The 18,638-nt window shown below is 46.1% G+C and overlaps 1 protein-coding gene across 6 annotated transcripts; it reads right to left on the bottom strand.

Moving 5' to 3' along the window:
* Positions 1 to 6,111: 6,111 nt before the first annotated feature.
* Positions 6,112 to 16,336, bottom strand: ZIK1 (zinc finger protein interacting with K protein 1). Of its 6 annotated transcripts, none has more exons than XM_023184266.2 (4): positions 15,841 to 16,336; positions 15,217 to 15,255; positions 11,301 to 11,427; positions 6,112 to 10,007 (listed from the first exon to the last, which is right to left on the bottom strand). In XM_023184266.2, the coding sequence occupies exons 1-4, from the start codon at positions 15,871 to 15,873 to the stop codon at positions 8,743 to 8,745; spliced, it is 1,464 nt and encodes a 487-aa protein (XP_023040034.1). In that variant the 5' UTR covers positions 15,874 to 16,336; the 3' UTR covers positions 6,112 to 8,742. The 6 variants fall into 6 exon arrangements, with proteins under 6 accessions (XP_023040034.1, XP_023040036.1, XP_023040037.1 ...); XM_023184268.2 differs by having other exon boundaries at positions 11,301 to 11,385; XM_023184269.3 differs by having other exon boundaries at positions 11,301 to 11,692; positions 15,841 to 16,333.
* Between the last annotated feature and the right edge of the window lie 2,302 nt (positions 16,337 to 18,638).

The raw sequence follows: 18,638 nt of genomic DNA, 5'->3' as shown, positions 1-18,638 counted from the left end.
AAATGCCTCTCCTGCCTGTGTAATCAGTAAGTGTGTCTAACCCTGTAAGGAACAGTGTTTTATTCATATAATATTTCTTCCTCCATATTCTTACATATGCTTCTTTTAGGATTGTAGCAACTTTCTAAACAGAAGAGCCACTTAGCATATGTCATTTTAAAGTAGAACAGTGTCTGTAGTGTTCACAGTCAGAGCACTTGTGCAAAGGGGACACCAGAATGCCAGAGTAAAGGTTAGGGACACCTAGCTTTCATCTCCTTGATCGAAATTTTGATCATTGATACTGTTACTGCAGGGACAGTGCCTGCAAGGGGAGTTGACATTATCTCAGAAAAACAGTTGTGAAATGAAAATTACTGAAAGCCATTGTGTTAGTCAGGATTCTCCAGAGAAACACAGAACCAATAGGGTACATAGATGTACAAGAGGGGATTTATTATGGGAATTGGCTCATCCAGTTATGGAGACTAAGAAGTCCCAGGATATGCCTTTTGCAACCTGGTAAATCACGAAGTTGGGTGGTATTCAGTCTGCATCTGAAGGCCTGAAAACCAAGGGAGCCTATGGTGAAATTCCCAGTTGGAGGCTGAAGGCCTGAGAACTGGGTGAGGGTCATTCTTGTATGTTCCAGAGTCCAAAGGCCCAAGATCCAAGAACCTTAATGTTGGAAAGCAGAAGAAGGTGGATGACTCAGGACAAGAAGAGAGTAACTTGCTCTTTCTCTGCCTTTTTGTTCTATTTTGGCTCTCAAAGGATTGGATGTTGCCCCCCAACACTGATGAGTCCAGATCTCCTTTATGTTGTCTACAGACTCAAATGCTAAGATCTTCCATAAACATTCTCACAGACACATCCTATACTAAGGTTTTCCCAACTATTTCGGTAGCCCCTAATGCAGGCAAGTTGGCACAAAACATTAAACGTCACAACTATTAATAATCTTGTGGCTAGGCCGGGCGTGGTGGCTCATGCCTGTAATCCCAGCACTTTGGAAGGCCGAGGCAGGCTGATCACGAGGTCAAGAGATCAAGACCAGCCTGGCCAACATGGTGAAGCCCCATCTCTACTAAAAATACAAAAATTAGCTGGGTGTGGTGGCACACGCCTGTAGTCCCAGCTACTTGGGAGACTGAGGCAGGCGAATTGCTTGAACTTGGGAGGTGGAGGTTGCAGTGAGCCGAGATCACGCCACTGCACTCCAGCCTGGTGACAGAGCGAGTCTCCATCTCAGGGGGAAAAAAAAAAAGAATATTGAACATAATTAATTGAACTGCACATAGATTTACTTTGCTTTTTTTAGTGCACTCATACATAAGTCTATGAGTACATTTGGCTTGACTCTGGAAAAGTTTACCCTGAAGACATGTAGAGCAGATAGCTTTTCAGTTGCTGAATTGAAGTCCTGTCTGAAAAGAAAGGGAGAAGGTCTGGCTCCAGCATGATTTCATATAGAAAGGTAAGTGGGGAGCTCTTCTGAGTGACTCCACAAAGGACTCATTTTGTCTGCATATTTGAGTGTCTAATGGTAATTTTTTTTTTTTTGAGGAAGAGTCTTGCTCTGTTGCCCAGGCTGGAGCGCAGTGGCAGGATCATAGATTACTGCAGCCTCAAACTCTGGGGCTCCAGTGACATTTCTGTATAGCCTCCTGAGTGTATGGGATTGCAGACACTCACTACTGTGCCCAGCTAATTTTAAGAAGATTTTTTTCCCAGCTAATTTTTAAAAGATTTTTTTTTTTTTCCACAGACAGGGTTCTTGATATGTTGCCCAGGCTGGTTTAAAACTCCTGGTCTCAAGTGATCCTCCCGCCTCAGCCTCCCAAGTAGCTGGGGCTACAGGTACACACAGCTCTTATGGCAATTTCTTAGGCTAATAGTCAAAATAGGGAAATATTAAGCTTGAAAAGTGCCAGAAAATCTGTGTATCTACTTGTTTTTGTTGTTTAAGTAGATAAATTAACTAGGCTGCTCATGGAAATAACTGGCTTACCAAATTCAATTTGTTAAAATGAATCTCCCTTGAGTTATACAAATACATACACAGCACAAACATTGCTAAATAAATATTTTAAACTGACTTACAAATTAGTTAATTTTAATTTTTTTTTGAGACAGAGTCTCACTCTGTCATCCAGGCTGGAGTGCAGTGGCACAATCTGAGCTCACTGTAGCTTTGAATTCCTGGGCTCAAGCAATTCTCCCACGTCAGCCTCCAGAGTAGCTGTAAACACAGGTGTGCACCTGTACCACTATGCCCCGATAATTTTTTGATTTTTTGTAGGGACAGGGTCTCACCATGTTGCTCAGGCTGGTAAAGTTTTAATAGATAATTTTTTAGAGCAGTTTTGGTTCATAGGAAAATTGAGCAAAAAATTACAGAGCTTCCACATATCCCTTGCCCCCACGCATGTACAGCCTCTCCACTATAAACATTCCCCACTAGAATAGTATATTTGTTACAATTTATGGTACATTGGCATATCATTATCATCCCAAATCTATAGTTTACATTACTAGCTGGACACTAGTTTTAACAAGTGTATAGTGACTTGTACACACCATGGTAGTATCACAGAGTAGTTTCACTGCCCTAAAAGTCCTCCGTGCTCCACCTGTTCATCCCTTCCTCCCTTAGCCCAAGCCCCTGGCAACCACTCACTTTTTACTGTCTCCATAGTTTTGCTTTTTCTGGAATGTCATGTAGTTCAAATCACAGTATGTAGTCCTTTTAGTTTGGATCCTTTGATAGTCCATTTTTGTGCTGCTGAAAAAGACATACCCAAGACTGGGCAATTTACAAAGGAAAGAGGTTTAATGGAGAACTCACAGTTCCACGTGGCTGGGGAAGCCTCACAATTAATGAAGAAGGCAAGGAGGAGCAAGTCATATCCTAGGTAGATGGCAGCAGGCAAAGCTTGTGCAGGTAAACTCCTGTTTTTAAGGCCATCAGATCTCGTGAGACTAATTTACTGTCATGAGAACAGCGGGGGAAAAACCCACCCCTATAATTCAATTACCTCCCACTGGGTTCCTCCCGTGACATGTGGGAGTTACAATTCAAGATGAGATTTGAGTGGGGACACAGCCAAACCATATCAGATCGCTTCACTTAGAAATATGTATTTAAGGTTCTTCCACATCTTTTATTATTTATTTTAATGTGGATAAATATACCATTTTCTAGATGTACCACACTTATCTATTCACTTACTGAAGGACATTTTGGTTGCTACCAAATTTTGCCAATTATGAACAAAGGTGCTATAAATATTCATGTACAAGATTTTGTGTGGACATAAATGTTTAACTCATTTGAGTAAAACCAAGAAGCACTATTACTGGATCTATGGTAATTGTTTTGGCATTGTTTCACATTTCAAATCAGTTGAGAAACCTTCTCAGGTGTCTTAAAGGAAGCAAAAACAAAGTGCTTCTTCCTTTTTTCCTTTTTCAATAATCTCTAAGCCTCCAGATGTCTGTGAATGTCACCCTATGACTAGACACACACATACACACAACACAATCACACACTGCATAAGTGTGTTACTATTGCACACCTATCTGCAGGACCAGAGTTCAATTACCCATTTCCTTAATATCTAGTGCACAGGAATACGGAGAAAGGGTCAGCATGTTAAATGACATCAGAGAGACACAAAACAAAAACACACACCATTCCAGAATGTGGCAAATTCTGGACAAATGTCTCATCAACTTCAAGAATAATAATAAAAAGTGGTAGCGATATATTATTATAGACTCACCAGACGAAACTATTAATAGCCATATAGATTCATTTTGGATCTGATTGCAATGCATTTGTCTTAAAAATCAATTTTGGAGACAATTTGAGGCAACTGAGCACTGATATATTTTATGGTGACTTAAATAATGATTGATAAAGTTATAGGAATTATGAAAGAGCTCTTATGCTTGGAAATGCATTCTGAAGAGATGCAGCATTGAATGACAAGATGTGGGAATTGTAAGTAAAATAATTATGTGTGAAAAAGAGTTGAAACAAGAACATCTACTAAATGATAAGTAATATGGATGATTTAGGAAGATTTCATAGTGCTTCTGAACATAGTCTTTTCCATTTGTGTATATACTTGAAAATATCCATTAGAAGAGGAAAAATATGTTTTTGTACCCATTACTTGTTAAGAGGGATGGACTAAAAAGGGCAGGTGGAAACTTATAGTTTCAGGGGTTTAAGTACGTATTAACATAGGAACTGTGTACTTTAAATATGCAGAATTTTTTTTTTTTTTTTTTTTTTTGAGACGGAGTCTCGCTCTATCGCCCAGGCTGGAGTGCAGTGGCCGGATCTCAGCTCACTGCAAGCTCCGCTTCCCGGGTTTACGCCATTCTCCTGCCTCAGCCTCCCGAGTAGCTGGGACTACAGGCGCCCGCCACCTCGCCCGGCTAGTTTTTTGTATTTTTAGTAGAGACGGGGTTTCACAGTGTTAGCCAGGATGGTCTCGATCTCCTGACCTCGTGATCCACCCGTCTCGGCCTCCCAAAGTGCTGGGATTACAGGCTTGAGCCACCGCGCCCGGCAAATATGCAGAATTTAAGACAACTAGATTTCACTTAAGCCACTTTTAAAAACACAAGTAACAAATACTCAAAAGTTGTCACTTCCTAATCATTTTACTGTTTTACTCTTATATATACATTGTTCTATAGTGAGCAGGTGTATGAAAATCTATCCCAAAGGCCAACGAAGGTGAAAGGCCAAAGAAGGAGAAAGAGGCCACGAAATTGTTTTCAGAAACATTTCATAGGGAATCATGAACAGAAGTGATGTCTTGTGCAGCTATGAGACAATAGATCCCTGTATCTGCCCTCCAGAAAGCAGTATCCTTTACATCCTTTTTAGGACTCTTTTTATAGTGGTCAACAAGGCTGGAGGTTTTTTGTTTGTTTGTTTTGTTTTGAGACAGAGTCTCACTCCGTTGTCTGTTGCCAGGCTGGAGTGCAATGGCACGATCTTGGCTCACGGCAACCTCCACCTCCTGGGTTCAAGTGATTCTCCTGACTCAGCCTCCCGAGTAGCTGGAATCACAGGCACCCGTAGGCCACCACAACTGGCTAATTTTTGTACTTTTAGTAGAGATGGGGTTTCACCATTTAGTAGAGATGGAGGCCAGGATGGTCTCCATCTCCTGATCTCATGATCCACCCACATTGGCCTCCCAGTGTTGGGATTACAGGCGTGAGCCAACACGCCCGGCCTGGAGTTTTTAGGGTAAAACGTGCAGCTGCTGACATCTTCAGACTTTGTTGCCAAGACTCATGACCACTGGGGAGAGAAGCATTTTGATGATACCTATGCTACTGCTTCAGAATGTAGGTGACCATGACAGCTTCACTTCAAGATGGCATCAGTCTTGCCACACCACAGGCTGTATGTTCCTACATACATGTTCTTGAGGTTATCTGCGGCTACTGTATCGGCATGGTGAAAATAGAATACAATGGTGTGACACTACCCCTTCTCAATTCATATTCAATGACATTATTTTGACAACTTGTAATTGGCCATGGTGGGAGAATTTTACCAGGGAAATTGGCAAATATTAAAAGCCAGGGCTTATTTGTTTCATTGAATGGTTAGACCTAAGAAAGTGATGGAGAATTTGTAAATGAAGGTAGTGTTTCAGGTATATAGTGTCTGAGTTTTTTTTTTTTTTTCTGAGATGGAGTCTCGCTCTGTCACCCAGGCTGCAGTGCAATGGCACAATCTCAGCTCACTGCAACCTCCGCCTCGCAGGTTCAAGTGATTCTCCTGCCTCAGCCTCCCTAGTAGCTGGGATTACAGGCATGCACCACCACACCCGGCTAATTTTGTAATTTTAGTAGAGACGGGGTTTATCCATGTTGGTCAGGCTAGTCTCGAACTCCCAACCTCAGATGATCCACCTGCCTCAGCCTCCCAAAGTGCTGGGATTACAGGCGTAAGCCACTGCGCCCGGCTGAGGTTGTTACACTGTGAATATAATAGACCAAAAAATTGAGAAAATATTTTCCCAGTATTTGAAAACAATTTTCTTATTTAGCAAAGTGTATCACATTACTGAAGACCGAGTAAAGTTCCAACATATCTTTGTTATACATGTCTATTTATTAATGAAAAAGAAAATATCACCAACATCCATTTAAAAGTAAGCAAAAGACATTAATAAACATTCTTCCAAAGAGGATATACAGGTGGCAAGTTGACACAAGATGTTCAAATGTTCAATACCATAAAATACCAGAAAAATGCAATAAAAATCACAGAGAGATGCTATTATACAGCTATTAAAACAACTAAAATTAAAAAGACTAACCATACCACGTATGGCAAGAATGTAGAGAAATGGGAAGCTTCACATACTGTTGATGGGAATGCAGATGGTACAGTCAGGTTATAGTCTGGTTGTGTCTTTAAAAAAGTGAAGCATTCACATACACTGTACTGCTGACACAGGAGAAATAAAGCACTTCTGCATATTAAGAATTATATGCCTATGTTCATAGTAGCATTATTTGCAACAGCCCAAACTGGAAAGCATCCAACTGTTTATCCAAGTTGTGACATATCCACAGAATATTTCTCAGTAACAAAAATGAACTATTCACATAAGCAATACTGGTAAATCTTAAAAATAATTGTGCATCGGCTGGCGCAGTGGCTCATGCCTGTAATCCCAGCACTTTGGGAGGCCGAGGTTGGTGGATCACAAGGTCAAGAGATCGAGACCATCCAGGCCAACATAGTGAAACCACATTTCTACTAAAAATACAAAAATTAGTTGGGCATGGTGGCACATGCCTGTAGTCCCAGCTTCTCAGGAGGCTGAGGCAGGAGAATCGCTGGAACCCAGGAGGCAGAGGTTGGAGTGAGCCAAGAGCACGCCACTGCACTCCAGCCTGGTGATAGAGGGAGACTCCATCTCAAAAAAAAAAAAAAAAAAAAAAAAATTGTGCATGATCAGGAAACATGGAGTCTTTTATGATTCAATTCACACAAAATTCTAGAAAACACAAACTGTTCTCCTGTAGGGAAAGTAAATGACGGGACTCCTGAAGGCCTGGAAAGTGCACGCAGAGATTGTAAAACAACAAAAGGTGAATCATGAATATGTTCATGATCATGATTATGATGGTTTCACAGGCTTATATGACAGACTCTTCAAATTATACACCATAAATGGATGTAAACTATGGCACGTCACTTATACATCAAGAAAGTTTGTAAAACATGTTTCAAAGTAAAGTATCTGATCTCCCACCTTTCAAAAACCAGAATGCCTTGCAATCTCATGTTGACTGCACTCTCTCTTCAGGCCTGGGGAAGGGCAACCATGCGTCCCTCCGTGCAGGAAATGTTGGCAAGCAATGAAGGCTGTGGCAATTTGAGACAACAGCAACACTGGTGGAAATCACAAGAGCTATCAATACATCCCTGGCCTATAGGACTTCTATTATCTTTATCCTCCTTTTTCTACCTCTACAGCAATGAACTTGAGGTGAACAACCTAGAAAGCCAACAATTAAAACAAAAACAAACAAACAAAACCTTTATTTTTGCTGACAATAACCTAAGCTATTGGGCATTCAGAGATTTCTAGGTCCTATGACTGCTCAAAGCCACAGTCATGGAAAGATTTGTAAATGTACTTTTACAAGAGGCACATTCCAACTAGTTTGCTACAGTACAGAGTACAGAAATACCCAGTATTTCTGTACCAATTACAGTTCACACGTGACTCCCGTTGTCTTCTGAGTGACATCAGCCTATGGAATGTTTGATATCAGGGCGTGTCTCCTTATAGAACACCATGAAAATCTCAACAGCAATGGGCATCATATGACATCCTCTGGAAACAATGGAATAAAATTGTCCTATTCCCTGAAGCACAGGTGCTTGTCATAACAGCTGGCCTCTCCTCAGGATTACTTCTAGTCTCACAGAAAGAATAGGGATCCAGGCCACAAATTAGAATAACCAAAACCTTGCATTGTTTCCTAGGAGATTTTAGGTAGCAAAGCAAGTAGGACCAAAACCAGAATGAGAATTACTCTGTCATCTTACTTTTTCTGCAGAGGCCCACAAAAGCTGTCCATTCCTTCATATAGAGTTGAAGTCTGTTTCCCAGCCACCCCACACAGTAAACAAAACCCCAAGACCACAAGTAGATTCAAATATAAGGCTTTTATTAGTGCACAAACTGGAGCAATGTGAGGCAGCCATTCACCAGGTGGTGACTTGGAGGCTAGAATGACCAGGTGTCATGTGAGACCAAGAATTTACATAAAGGGAATCCTTGCATATAAGCATCCAGCAGAACCAACGCTGGGCCCTCCTGACCAAAACTGGGTCACATGTATGCTGTGATCAGTCAGAAAAAAGAATGAATTTTCTCTAAAGGCTTAGATTGCTCAAGATTTCCTCCAAAGACTAAGAGAACACACAAATGTCTGCCTTGCCTTAGCACATCAGCGTGACCAATGCCCACTGTACAAGGTGGCAGAGGGTAGATGGTTTCTACCAGAGAAACAAGGAAGAATGAGGTTCAACTTTAGGCAGATGGCTTCCTCACAAAGGCCCTCTACTGCTACAGTACTACAGAGGCAGCACATTCCCTGTAGGTCTAAGGCTCTACTTAAGTAAGTGTGGACTTTCAGGAGCTACATGATGATAGATCTTGAGTTGCAGACGCTTCCACATTTGCTGCATTCATGAGGCCTCTATGTGTTATGGCATTTTTGGTGATGTATGAGGCTGGAGCATTGGCTAAAGGAATTCCCACATTTGTCGCACTCGTAAGGCCTTTCTCCAGTGTGAACCACTTGGTGTTGAATGAGGCCTGACTTTTGGCTAAAGGACTTTCCACACTGGCCACACTCATAAGGCCTTGCTCCAGTATGAATTCTCCGGTGTTGAATAAGGATGGAGCTTTGACTAAAGGATTTCCCACATTCACCACACTTATAAGGCCTTTCTCCAGTGTGAACTCTCTGGTGTTTAATGAGGGTAGCTTTTTGACTAAAGGATTTCCCACACTGGCCACACTCATAAGGCTTTGCTCCAGTGTGAATTCTTCGGTGTTGATTAAGAATGGCACTTTGACTAAAGGAATTCCCACATTCACCACACTTATAAGGCCTTTCTCCAGTGTGAACTCTTTGGTGTTTAACAAGGGTGGCTTTTTGGCTAAAGGATTTCCCACACTGGCTGCACTCATAAGGCCTTGCTCCAGTGTGTATTTTCTGGTGGTCAACAAGGCTGGAGTTTTGTCTAAATAATTTTCCACATTCGCTGCACTCATAAGGCCTTTCTCCGGTGTGGATTCTCCGATGGTCATTCAGGTGGGAGGTTTGGCTAAAGAATTTTCCACATTCACTGCACTCCCAAGGCCTTTCTCCAGTATGGACTCTCTGGTGCTGAACAAGTGAGTACTTGCCACGGAAGGCTTTCCCACATTTGCTACACTCATAAAGCTTTTTTCCAGTGTAGACTCTTGGATGATGAACAGGAGTGTGTTTGTGCCTAGAAGCCTTCCCACATTCACCTGACTTGTAATGACTTTTTTGACTGCGAACGTCCTCCCCACATTCAGTAATTGTGTTGGGTTTCTTGCCTCCAGGAAAGACCAGGGACCTCAGAAGGCCCAACATGGCTGGGAGGTCCTTTCCAACCTCCCATTTGCGAAAGGGCTTCAATGACATACGGAATAGGCAGCGCTTCACATATGAGGCTCTGTCCATGTCCCTCTTCAAGGATTTCTTTGCACTGTGATGCTTCTGGTGCTGGTGATGGTTTGTACATTCTCCAACCAAGTATGGTTTCTGCCCAGGGAGATCAGCCAGATGCAAAATATCTTTCAGGACTGGGACACACATCTCACAGGATTGAGTCTTCTGTGTGGATGAACCTGCCTTTGACTGTGACACTCTTACAGAAACATTCTGCTCAGAAGGTGTCTCTTCATCCTCTGTTCCATGGCCACAACCTGAAAGCAGAGAACTGCTGATGAAATATACATTGACTATGCTGAGAGTAGGAAGCTCCATTACACACATACCAAAGGAATGATTCACCAGGTTTGTTTTGAGGATAATGGAGCTGAGGGCAGGTTGAGGAAGGGGTTGCTTTGCAATACTGGATCTCTAAAGATCACAGAATGAGGGAGGCTTCACCAAATAAAGGACACGAGGATGGGATGGAGGACAGGGAATGGCATTGTCTTCAAACCATTCCTCTACCAACAGCCTCAAAAGTTATCCTTGAGTAGCCTTCCAATTCCTAAAACTCACCACATAGTGTTCAGGAGGACCTTGTCTGCTGGTGACACCTGCATGCTGTGCAGAAGGTTGACTGTGCCCAAGCCCAGGAAAATACAATTGAAACTGAGTAGCAAGTCATAGGATCACATATCTTCATGTAATCATATATACATACTTCATGAGACATTATGTTTGTGTCAATGTTGGAAAACATTGCAGAGGGAGTAGTGCAGAGGAGCAGATGATGCATGAAGATCAGAAAGGTGGAGGTAGCCAGGTGCTAGAAGTCATAGATAAAAATAGTTAAGACAGAAAAGTGTCAAGTACAGGGAAGAAAATGTAGAAATGAGGTTTGGCCAGTGGCATGTGCACCCAAAGAGTGGTGAAGACAGGACAGGCTCCTTATGTGACCTGAAAACAGCCTGGCTATCATGCCCCCAACCAGCTGCCAGTCAACAAGCCCAGGCCTTCTCTGAGACCATGTTCACCCTATAAAGCAACCAGGTTTCTCCGCACACCCTCAGTTGTCTAGCTGTGTGGGACCTTCATGAAGCCAAGTCCTACCAGAAAGACAGAATGTGTGAGTGATCAGCACTGATGCAGAACGACTCAGCACACAAGAGCCCATGGGAAAGAAAGTTAATATCATTAAACAAACAAACTAGAAGGAGTGAGTAAGAAGAGCCCACTGTCCCCATAAGTATAGACCATGACAATGACTACAATCATGACACAGGTAGCCACAAGAAAATGTCAGCTAGCAGATGGGGGTGCAGGGAACTTGGGACACAAGGTGTCATGGATCTGAACACAGACACCCAGCCAAGAAGAGAGCAAGCAAGAGAGATCCATTTGGCTGACTGAAGAACACCCACTTCCCAGACCACTGGGCAGCAGGTGTTAGGGCTGCTCAGGCAGTGCACAGTGCTGGCCCCCATAGCACATATCCCAAGAGAGTGGGGAAGTCAGCAAAAGAGCACAGACAGACCAAGACACTGGAGTTGGTGTTAGGGCCTTACCCAATGAGGCTACAAGGGCAAAGTTCTCCAGCATCACTTCAAGGTACAGGCGTCTCTGAGCCTCATCAAGAAGTCCCCACTCTTCCTGTGAGAAGTAAATGGCGATGTCCTCAAAGGTCACACAGCCCTGTCATGATGGGGACAGGTCACTCCACAATCAACGCCTCCACATCAAGTTCATCCACCCACTCATTCATCCCCACCTTAAGGAAATACACACCCTGGTGACACAGATGCCCACTCTCTCTTCATGGTCCAGTGATCACTGTATCCTTCTACAGTACCGATCAGGAGGTGGGCAGGATGCACCACATCGAAACTTTGGGCCCAGTATGTAGGGGTGTATCCCTTCTTGTCAGGCAGTTCCCCAAGAATCTTTCAGATAGTGCCTCCTAGACACAATCAAATGTGGGTTCACCTTTCACCCTTAAGTCCTCAATGCCAGGGGCCTGGGTCCTTCAGTTCACACTCCCTCTCCATGTGCACATCATTCGTTGAACCATTCTCGCTCAGTCTCACTCCCATAGTCACCTCAACCCTTCTGCCCACCAAATTGAGACAGCATTCAGTGCTACACGGACCTCTGATGGTTCCTGTCATAGACAGCCCCCATCCTGCTCTGAAGGGCTATCTTCCTGACTCTGTTCCTTGCTTCAACCTCAGCCACCAAGAATCACTGATGTCAGACACTGACGACCGTCCTCCACTTGTGCTGCACTTGATGTTCCCTCTTCAGTCAACAAACTTCCTCTCACCTCTTAACCGTCTTTCAAAATCAGTGCCCTCAGTGGCACAGACTCTCAGTGGCTCTCTACCTCCAACCTAATGACTCATACAGATGAACACTTGTACTACTAAACTTACTCAACTGCTTGACTGACACCTTCCCCAGACACATCAAGGGTCACAACAAATTCCTGGTTTTTACCATGGTGAATGAGCACTAGTCCTAGTGTTTTCGTCAGTTTGGGCTGCTAGCATTAATACCACAAACTGGGTGGCTTATCAACAACAGAAATTTCTCAGAGATCTGCAGGCGGGAAGCCTGAGATCAGAGTGCCAGCATGGTCAGGTTCTGGTGGGGGCTCTTTTCCAGGTTGTAGACTGCTGACTTCTTATATACTCACTTGGTGGAAAGAGCACTAGCTAGTAGCTCTCTGGCCTCTTTGTTTAAGAGCACTCACTAATCCCATTCATTGGGCTTCACCCTCATGACCTAATTATCTCCCAAAGTCCCAACCTCCAAATACCATCACACTGGAATTAGTGTTTAAGCATATGAATTTTGCAGGGACACAGTCCACTGTACCTGGCCTCAGTGTCATCTTCTACCAATTATTTCTTTGTCTCCATGTCTGTCTTATGTCCTCAATGCCTTGGAAGCCTTGACCACTTACCAGATGATATGATTTGGTTGTGTCCCCACCCAAATCTCATCTTGAATTGTAGCTCCCACAATTCCCACGTCATGGGAGGGACCTGGTGGGAGGTAATCAAATCATGGGGGCAGGTCTTTCCCATACTGCTCTCATGATAGTAAATAAGTCTCACAAGATTTGATGGTTTTATAAGGGGGGAGTTCCCCTGAACAAATTCTCTCGTCTGCTGCCGTGCAAGACAAGCCTTGCGCCCTCTGCCATGATTGCGAGGCCTTCCCAGCCACATGGAATCATGAATCCATTAAACCTCTTTTTCCTTACAAATTACCTACTCTCGGGCACATCTTTATTAGCAGCGTGAAAATGGACTAATATAGTAAATCCGTATGAGTAAAGTGGGGCTCTGCTGTAAAGATAACTGAAAATGTGGAAGCGATTTTGGAACTGGGTAACAGGCAGAGGTTGGAACAGTTTGGAGGGCTGAGAAGAAGACAGGAAAATGTGGGAAAGTCTGGAACTTCCTAGAGACTTGTCTTTATCAGCAGCGTGAAAACGGACTAATATACCAGATCATCCTCTTACCTACAATCTTCCCATGACCACTTTTCTTCCACAACCGTTTGTGATGTTCACCACCTCTACCACGTGTCCAAGCACGAGACACAGTCATAGCCCTGACCTTTCCTTTTCTGTTTTGTTTGTTTTTTGAGATGGAGTCTCACTCTGTCACCCAGGCTAGAGTGCAGTGGTGTGATCTTGGCTCACTGCAACCTCTGCCTCCCAGGCTCAAGCAATTCTCCTGCCTCCGTGGTAGCTGGGATTACAGGTGCCCGCCACCATGCCTGGCAAATTTTTGTATTTTTAGTGGAGACAGAGTTTCACCATGTTGGCCATGCTGGTCTAGAACTCCTGACCTCAAGTGATTCGCCTGCCTTGGCCTCCCAAAGTGCTGAAATTACAGGTGTGAGCCACCACGCCCACCCCTTTCCTGGGTTATTAATAGCATTACCTTCATGACCAGGATTACCCACTCCTAATTGTGACCCACAGCTACTCTGGGCCAAACGCTGGCCACCACCTTTTGGATTTCTCCATCTTAAACCACTTCTAGAATTCCAGATGTACATGGACAGCTACTCACTTGATGTCTCCATATATCACTCTTTGGAACATCTCAGACTATAATAGCTAAAGACAGAACTCCGGCCAGGCGCGGTGGCTCAAGCCTGTAATCCCAGCACTTTGGGAGGCCGAGACAGGCGGATCACGAGGTCAGGAGATCGAGACCATCCTGGCTAACACGGTGAAACCCTGCCTCTACTGAAAAATACAAAAAACTAGCCGGGCGAGGTGGCGGGCGCCTGTAGTCCCAGCTACTCGGGAGGCTGAGGCAGGAGAATGGCATAAACCCGGGAGGCGGAGCTTGCAGCGAGCTGAGATCCGGCCACTGCACTCCAGCCCAGGTGACAGCAAGACTCCGTCTCAAAAAAAAAAAAAAAAAAAGACAGAACTCCTATTATCCTTAATGAAAATTAATTGGCTGGGCATGGTGGCTCATGCCTGTAATCCCAGCACTTTGGGAGGCCAAGACGAGTGGATCACCTGAGGTCAGGAGTTCGAGACCAGCCTGGTCAACATGGTGAAACCCTGTCTCTACTAAAAAAAAAAGAAAAAAAAGGTCATGGTACTATGTGTCTGTAGTCCCAACTACTCAGGAGGCTGAGGCAGGAGGATTGCTTGAACCTGGGAGGTGGAGGTTGCAATGAGCTGAGATCGAGCCACTGCTCGCTCTGAGTGACAAAGTGAGACTCTGTCTAAAAAAAATAAAAATAAAAACAAAATCAATCCTATTACATGCTATTTGATGGAGCTTCCATCCTCCCAGATGCTAAACTCAAAATGCCTGGAGTAATGCTTGACTACTATCTCTTACCCTCAAAATCCGAAAATGCAAGCAGGCCTAATTAAAAATATGACCCAGAATCCAGCCACTTCTTCAACCTTCACAGCCACCACATTGGTGAAGCCACTATCAAAACCCACCTTGGCCACTGCAGTAGCCTCCTCCCTGGTTGCCTCCATCACACCCACAGAGTATTCTCTGTGCTGCATTAACAGTGAACCTGATGAGACCAGTGTCATATAACCTCCCTCCTCTTCTCTAAACCTCCCATTGTTCCCATCACCTCCAGAAAAAAACACCCAATGTCTCAGAGCCATTCCAGACCTGCGTCCTGCCCTGCTGCTCTGAGTTCCCATGAGAAAGAAAGGAGAGTTGGGTTCCCCTGAACCAGCTCAGCTTCACTGCCAACTTTACACATTATCGTACCTAGGCGGGACAACCTTTCACACCTCATTCCATTGTCTGCCAGCAATAAGAACGTCTACAAATTACCACCAGTCTAGAATCGGGATGTCAAGCTTGGGGTTTGTGAAGAGTCCTTAGGTCAAAGTACTGGATGGTGGCAAAAAAGATACATGAGAAAACCCCAGGATGGGGCCAGGACCAGTGAGGGCCTGGGACACCCTCCACTCACCTTTGTGAGGTCCATATGTGTTTCTGGAGACACAGTCACCTGTGGAAAGCCAAAGATAATGAAAGGCAGGTGACCATACAGGGCTCTACTGATTCAGGCTTCCCTGGATTCCTGACCAGGCCAGAGCCAGATGGACTGAGGATGTCTGCATTATTTCTGAGCCTCAGCTTTCCAGTCCTCAGTGCTAACTCTTAGCAACTGTGGGTCCTTGCACAAGAACTCAATCTCCCTGTGATTCTGTGTTATTCCATTCTGTTCTAGTCTTACTCCATGAGGTTTTTGGAAAACTTAGAAAGACCTAACAGACCATACGCCGCTTCTGTACACAACTCTCCACACAGCTCCTAGCACCCTAAGAATTGAGGGAAAACTCGTCACCTTGGCAATCCAGGTATGAACCTTCTTCACTCCATCTCCAAGAGTTTAGAAACGCCGGTCCCTTTGCCTGTCACCTTCTTCCATGCCTCATCACCCAAGTTCTGGAAATAGGGACCCCACCCACGAGCCCCCACTGTACTGGACATGAGGATCTCGACCCTAGCGACCCAAGAAGGCACCTCTTACTGGGCCTTAGAATTTGAGTGAGGATGAAGGAGGTTGAGGTCCAGTGGACGCAGCGCTCACCTGAGTCGGGGCCCTCAGCGCAGCCGCAGCCATCGGTGTCTGGGCAGAGCGGGGCCGGGACCCGACAGCGACGGACGCGGGGACCTGGGCAAAGCCGTCAACCCGCCGCTGCCGACGCTTAGACCCCCCACTGTTCAGCGGGAGGACTCCTCCCCTCGCGCCTTCCGACTCTCTCGCCAAACAAAGCGCTCCCAGAGCTCTGACGGGCTGGATGCACCCAAGCGCTGCAAAAATGACCGCCACTGAAGTGATACAGGAAGTACCTCCCCGACCTAGTGGTCTCAAAGCGGAAACGACCCTTTTCTCAGCGCGGATTGGCTCAGCGTCTCTGCGGCGGGAGACAAAACCTTCTGGGTAATGTAGTCCCCCCGGCACCCAGGGCCCAGGGAAGGAGGCTGCGGCCCAGAGTCCCCTCAAACAAAAGCCAAGCGGCCGCGCTGGGGGCGCAGGGAGATGGCGTCGCCACAGTCCAGGAGAGGGCTGGGCCCTGTCGCTCCTTAAACGGGCCGCTGGTCCATTTCTGTGGTCCCGTCGCGGCTGAGCGCCCACGTGATTAGACGCATTGATTCAGGCTCGGGAAGCTGAGGCCGGATCCACAGGTATTCGACGCTCCTGCGGGAGCGAAGGAGCTTCGTCCCCCTGCCCTGCGGGATCAAGGCGTTCGAGGCCGTGCCGGCGCCCAGGATGTTCTGTGAAAGACAGGAGCGATCCAGGTGTCGCGCTGTGGGCAGGTGTTCCGGGAGGCCACGTACTGGCCGCGCCCGCGCGACTCCTGCTCTGAGCCCCGGGACTGTCCCCAGATGAGGGAGGCGGGGCCGGGACGTCCCATGGGAAGGGGTCCTGGGCAGCTCTCCCCCGGGGACGTCTTCTCTAGGGGAGGGCAGGCCCCGGAGCGGCCGAGGAAAGTGCCTCTGCTTCCCTGAGTCCCCTCCTGGGTCTGGGAGCCGCTCCTGCGTTTTCTGACGCCCCCTCCACCGCCCCTTGGCTGACAACTGGGTGCAGATGAGCCTTGGACCCCACTGAAGACATCTCCTACCTCATCTTCCACACCTGCTAAGACCATCTCCGTCCACCCTCAGGACAGTAGGGAGGTAGGCGGGTTCCCAGAGCACCCCACGCGGTGGCGTACAGTGGTAGGAACAAGGCTTCTGGAGCCCAAGAATGGGATTTAGTCCCAGAGGGGAAATCCATGCTCTGCCTTACAGCAGCTGACTCGGCCTATAGGGATACTCTTAATGGCCTCCACAAAGGTGCAGGTTTAACTGCTGGACCAGTCTCATCTGGCCATCCTCTGCTGGTAACAGAATGTCCAGTTATTTTGCAGGCACAGAGCTAAAGACTTGCAAGTTACACAGCTAGAGAATGTGCAGAAAAGAAAAATGTCAGGCCCAGCGCGGCGGCTCATGCCTGTAATCCAAGCACACTGGGATGCTGAGGTGGAAGGATCACTTGGGCAACATAGCCAGACCCCGTCTCTACAAAAAATAAAAAATTACCCGGGTGTGGTGGTGCACCTGTAATCCTAGTTACTCAGAATGCTGAGGTGGGAGGATCGCTTGAGCCCAGGAGATCGTGGTTACAGTGAGTTATGATTATGCCACACTGCACTCCAGCCTGGGCAACGAAGCCAGACCCTGTCTCGATAAATAAATAAATAAATAAAATGAAAATTAAAGAAAACATTGACCCAACTCCTGGAGCTGAAGTCTCACCTACCAGACTCCACCCTGCCACCACCAGGAAACCAAAATACCAGGCTATGGCCGGAACCCAAGTGTTGAAACACTTCTGAAAGCAATGGGTCTGTTGTCTATGAATCTTGGGTGATAACACCCCTGTCCCCGCCTTGCCATCAGTAGATTTGTTTGAAGTCCTTCCAATCAAAATCCACCCTTCCAGTGCTTACCAACCTGTCCTTCCTAATCCTTAAAAGCTGCCCCAAACCCCATACTGGGGAGACACATTTGAGCTGGACTCCTGTCTTCTTGTTTGTGGATTTGCAATAAAGGTTTGCTTTTCTCAAAAACCTGCTGCCATGGTACTGCTTCTGTGTGCGTCGGACAGCAACCCTTTTCCTTAGTAACACCGGCACTCTCTCGGTGCCACCGTTCTGCCCTTCACTACCCTCTGGTCCCAGAGGCCAGCAGCCCCCACAATGGCCACCTAACACATGCCCTCACCCTCACTGTCCTCTCAGAGTTGCCATATCAGATCACACATGGCTCCCCAAACTTCAAGCATGTGTGTCCATCTAGGCACAGAACTAGTGGGATTGCCTGGATAACTTGGGGAGGAGGGATAGCCTAGCTAGGTTAACCTGCTCTGTGTGGCATGCCCAGGGGACCAAAGACCCACCTGCTCCTGAGGCCCAGTCCTTCAGGGAGAAGCCCAGCCAGAGATGAGGGAGGCTGCCAGTGATCACAAAGCAGTAATAAACTCCATCTATAGCTAAACTTAGGTGAGACCAACAGTCAGTAAGTATCTAAAGAGAAAGCTAGGCCGGGCATGGTGGCTCAAGCCTGTAATCCCAGCACTTTGGGAGGCCAAGACGGGCGGATCACGAGGTCAGGAGTTCGAGACCATCCTGGCTAACATGGTGAAACCCCATCTCTACTAAAAAATACAAAAAGCTGGCCGGGCGAGGTGGCTGGCACCTGTAGTCCCAGCTACTCGGGAGGCTGAGGCAGAATGGCATAAACCCGGGAGGTGGAGCTTGCAGTGAGCTGAGATCTGGTCACTGCACTCCAGCCCAGGCGACAGAGCGAGACTCCGTCTCAAAAAAAAAAAAAGAAAAAAAG

Source organism: Piliocolobus tephrosceles, chromosome 21 (genome assembly GCF_002776525.5).
Source record: "Piliocolobus tephrosceles isolate RC106 chromosome 21, ASM277652v3, whole genome shotgun sequence".
NCBI classification, from domain to species: Eukaryota; Metazoa; Chordata; class Mammalia; order Primates; family Cercopithecidae; genus Piliocolobus; species Piliocolobus tephrosceles.
Note: the sequence above shows the minus strand (reverse complement) of the source record. Positions and strands in the feature narration are given on the sequence as shown.

Excerpts from the sequence above, each read along its gene's own strand:
- ZIK1 (XM_023184266.2), bottom strand. The coding sequence starts at position 15,873 with ATGGCTGCGGCTGCGCTGAGGGCCCCGACTCAG. Across the intron at positions 15,256-15,840 it reads CGCTGAGGGCCCCGACTCAG|GTGACTGTGTCTCCAGAAAC; the intron begins GTGAGCGCTGCG and ends GGCTTTCCACAG. Across the intron at positions 10,008-11,300 it reads TGCCCTTGTAGCCTCATTGG|GTTGTGGCCATGGAACAGAG; the intron begins GTAAGGCCCTAA and ends CTCTGCTTTCAG.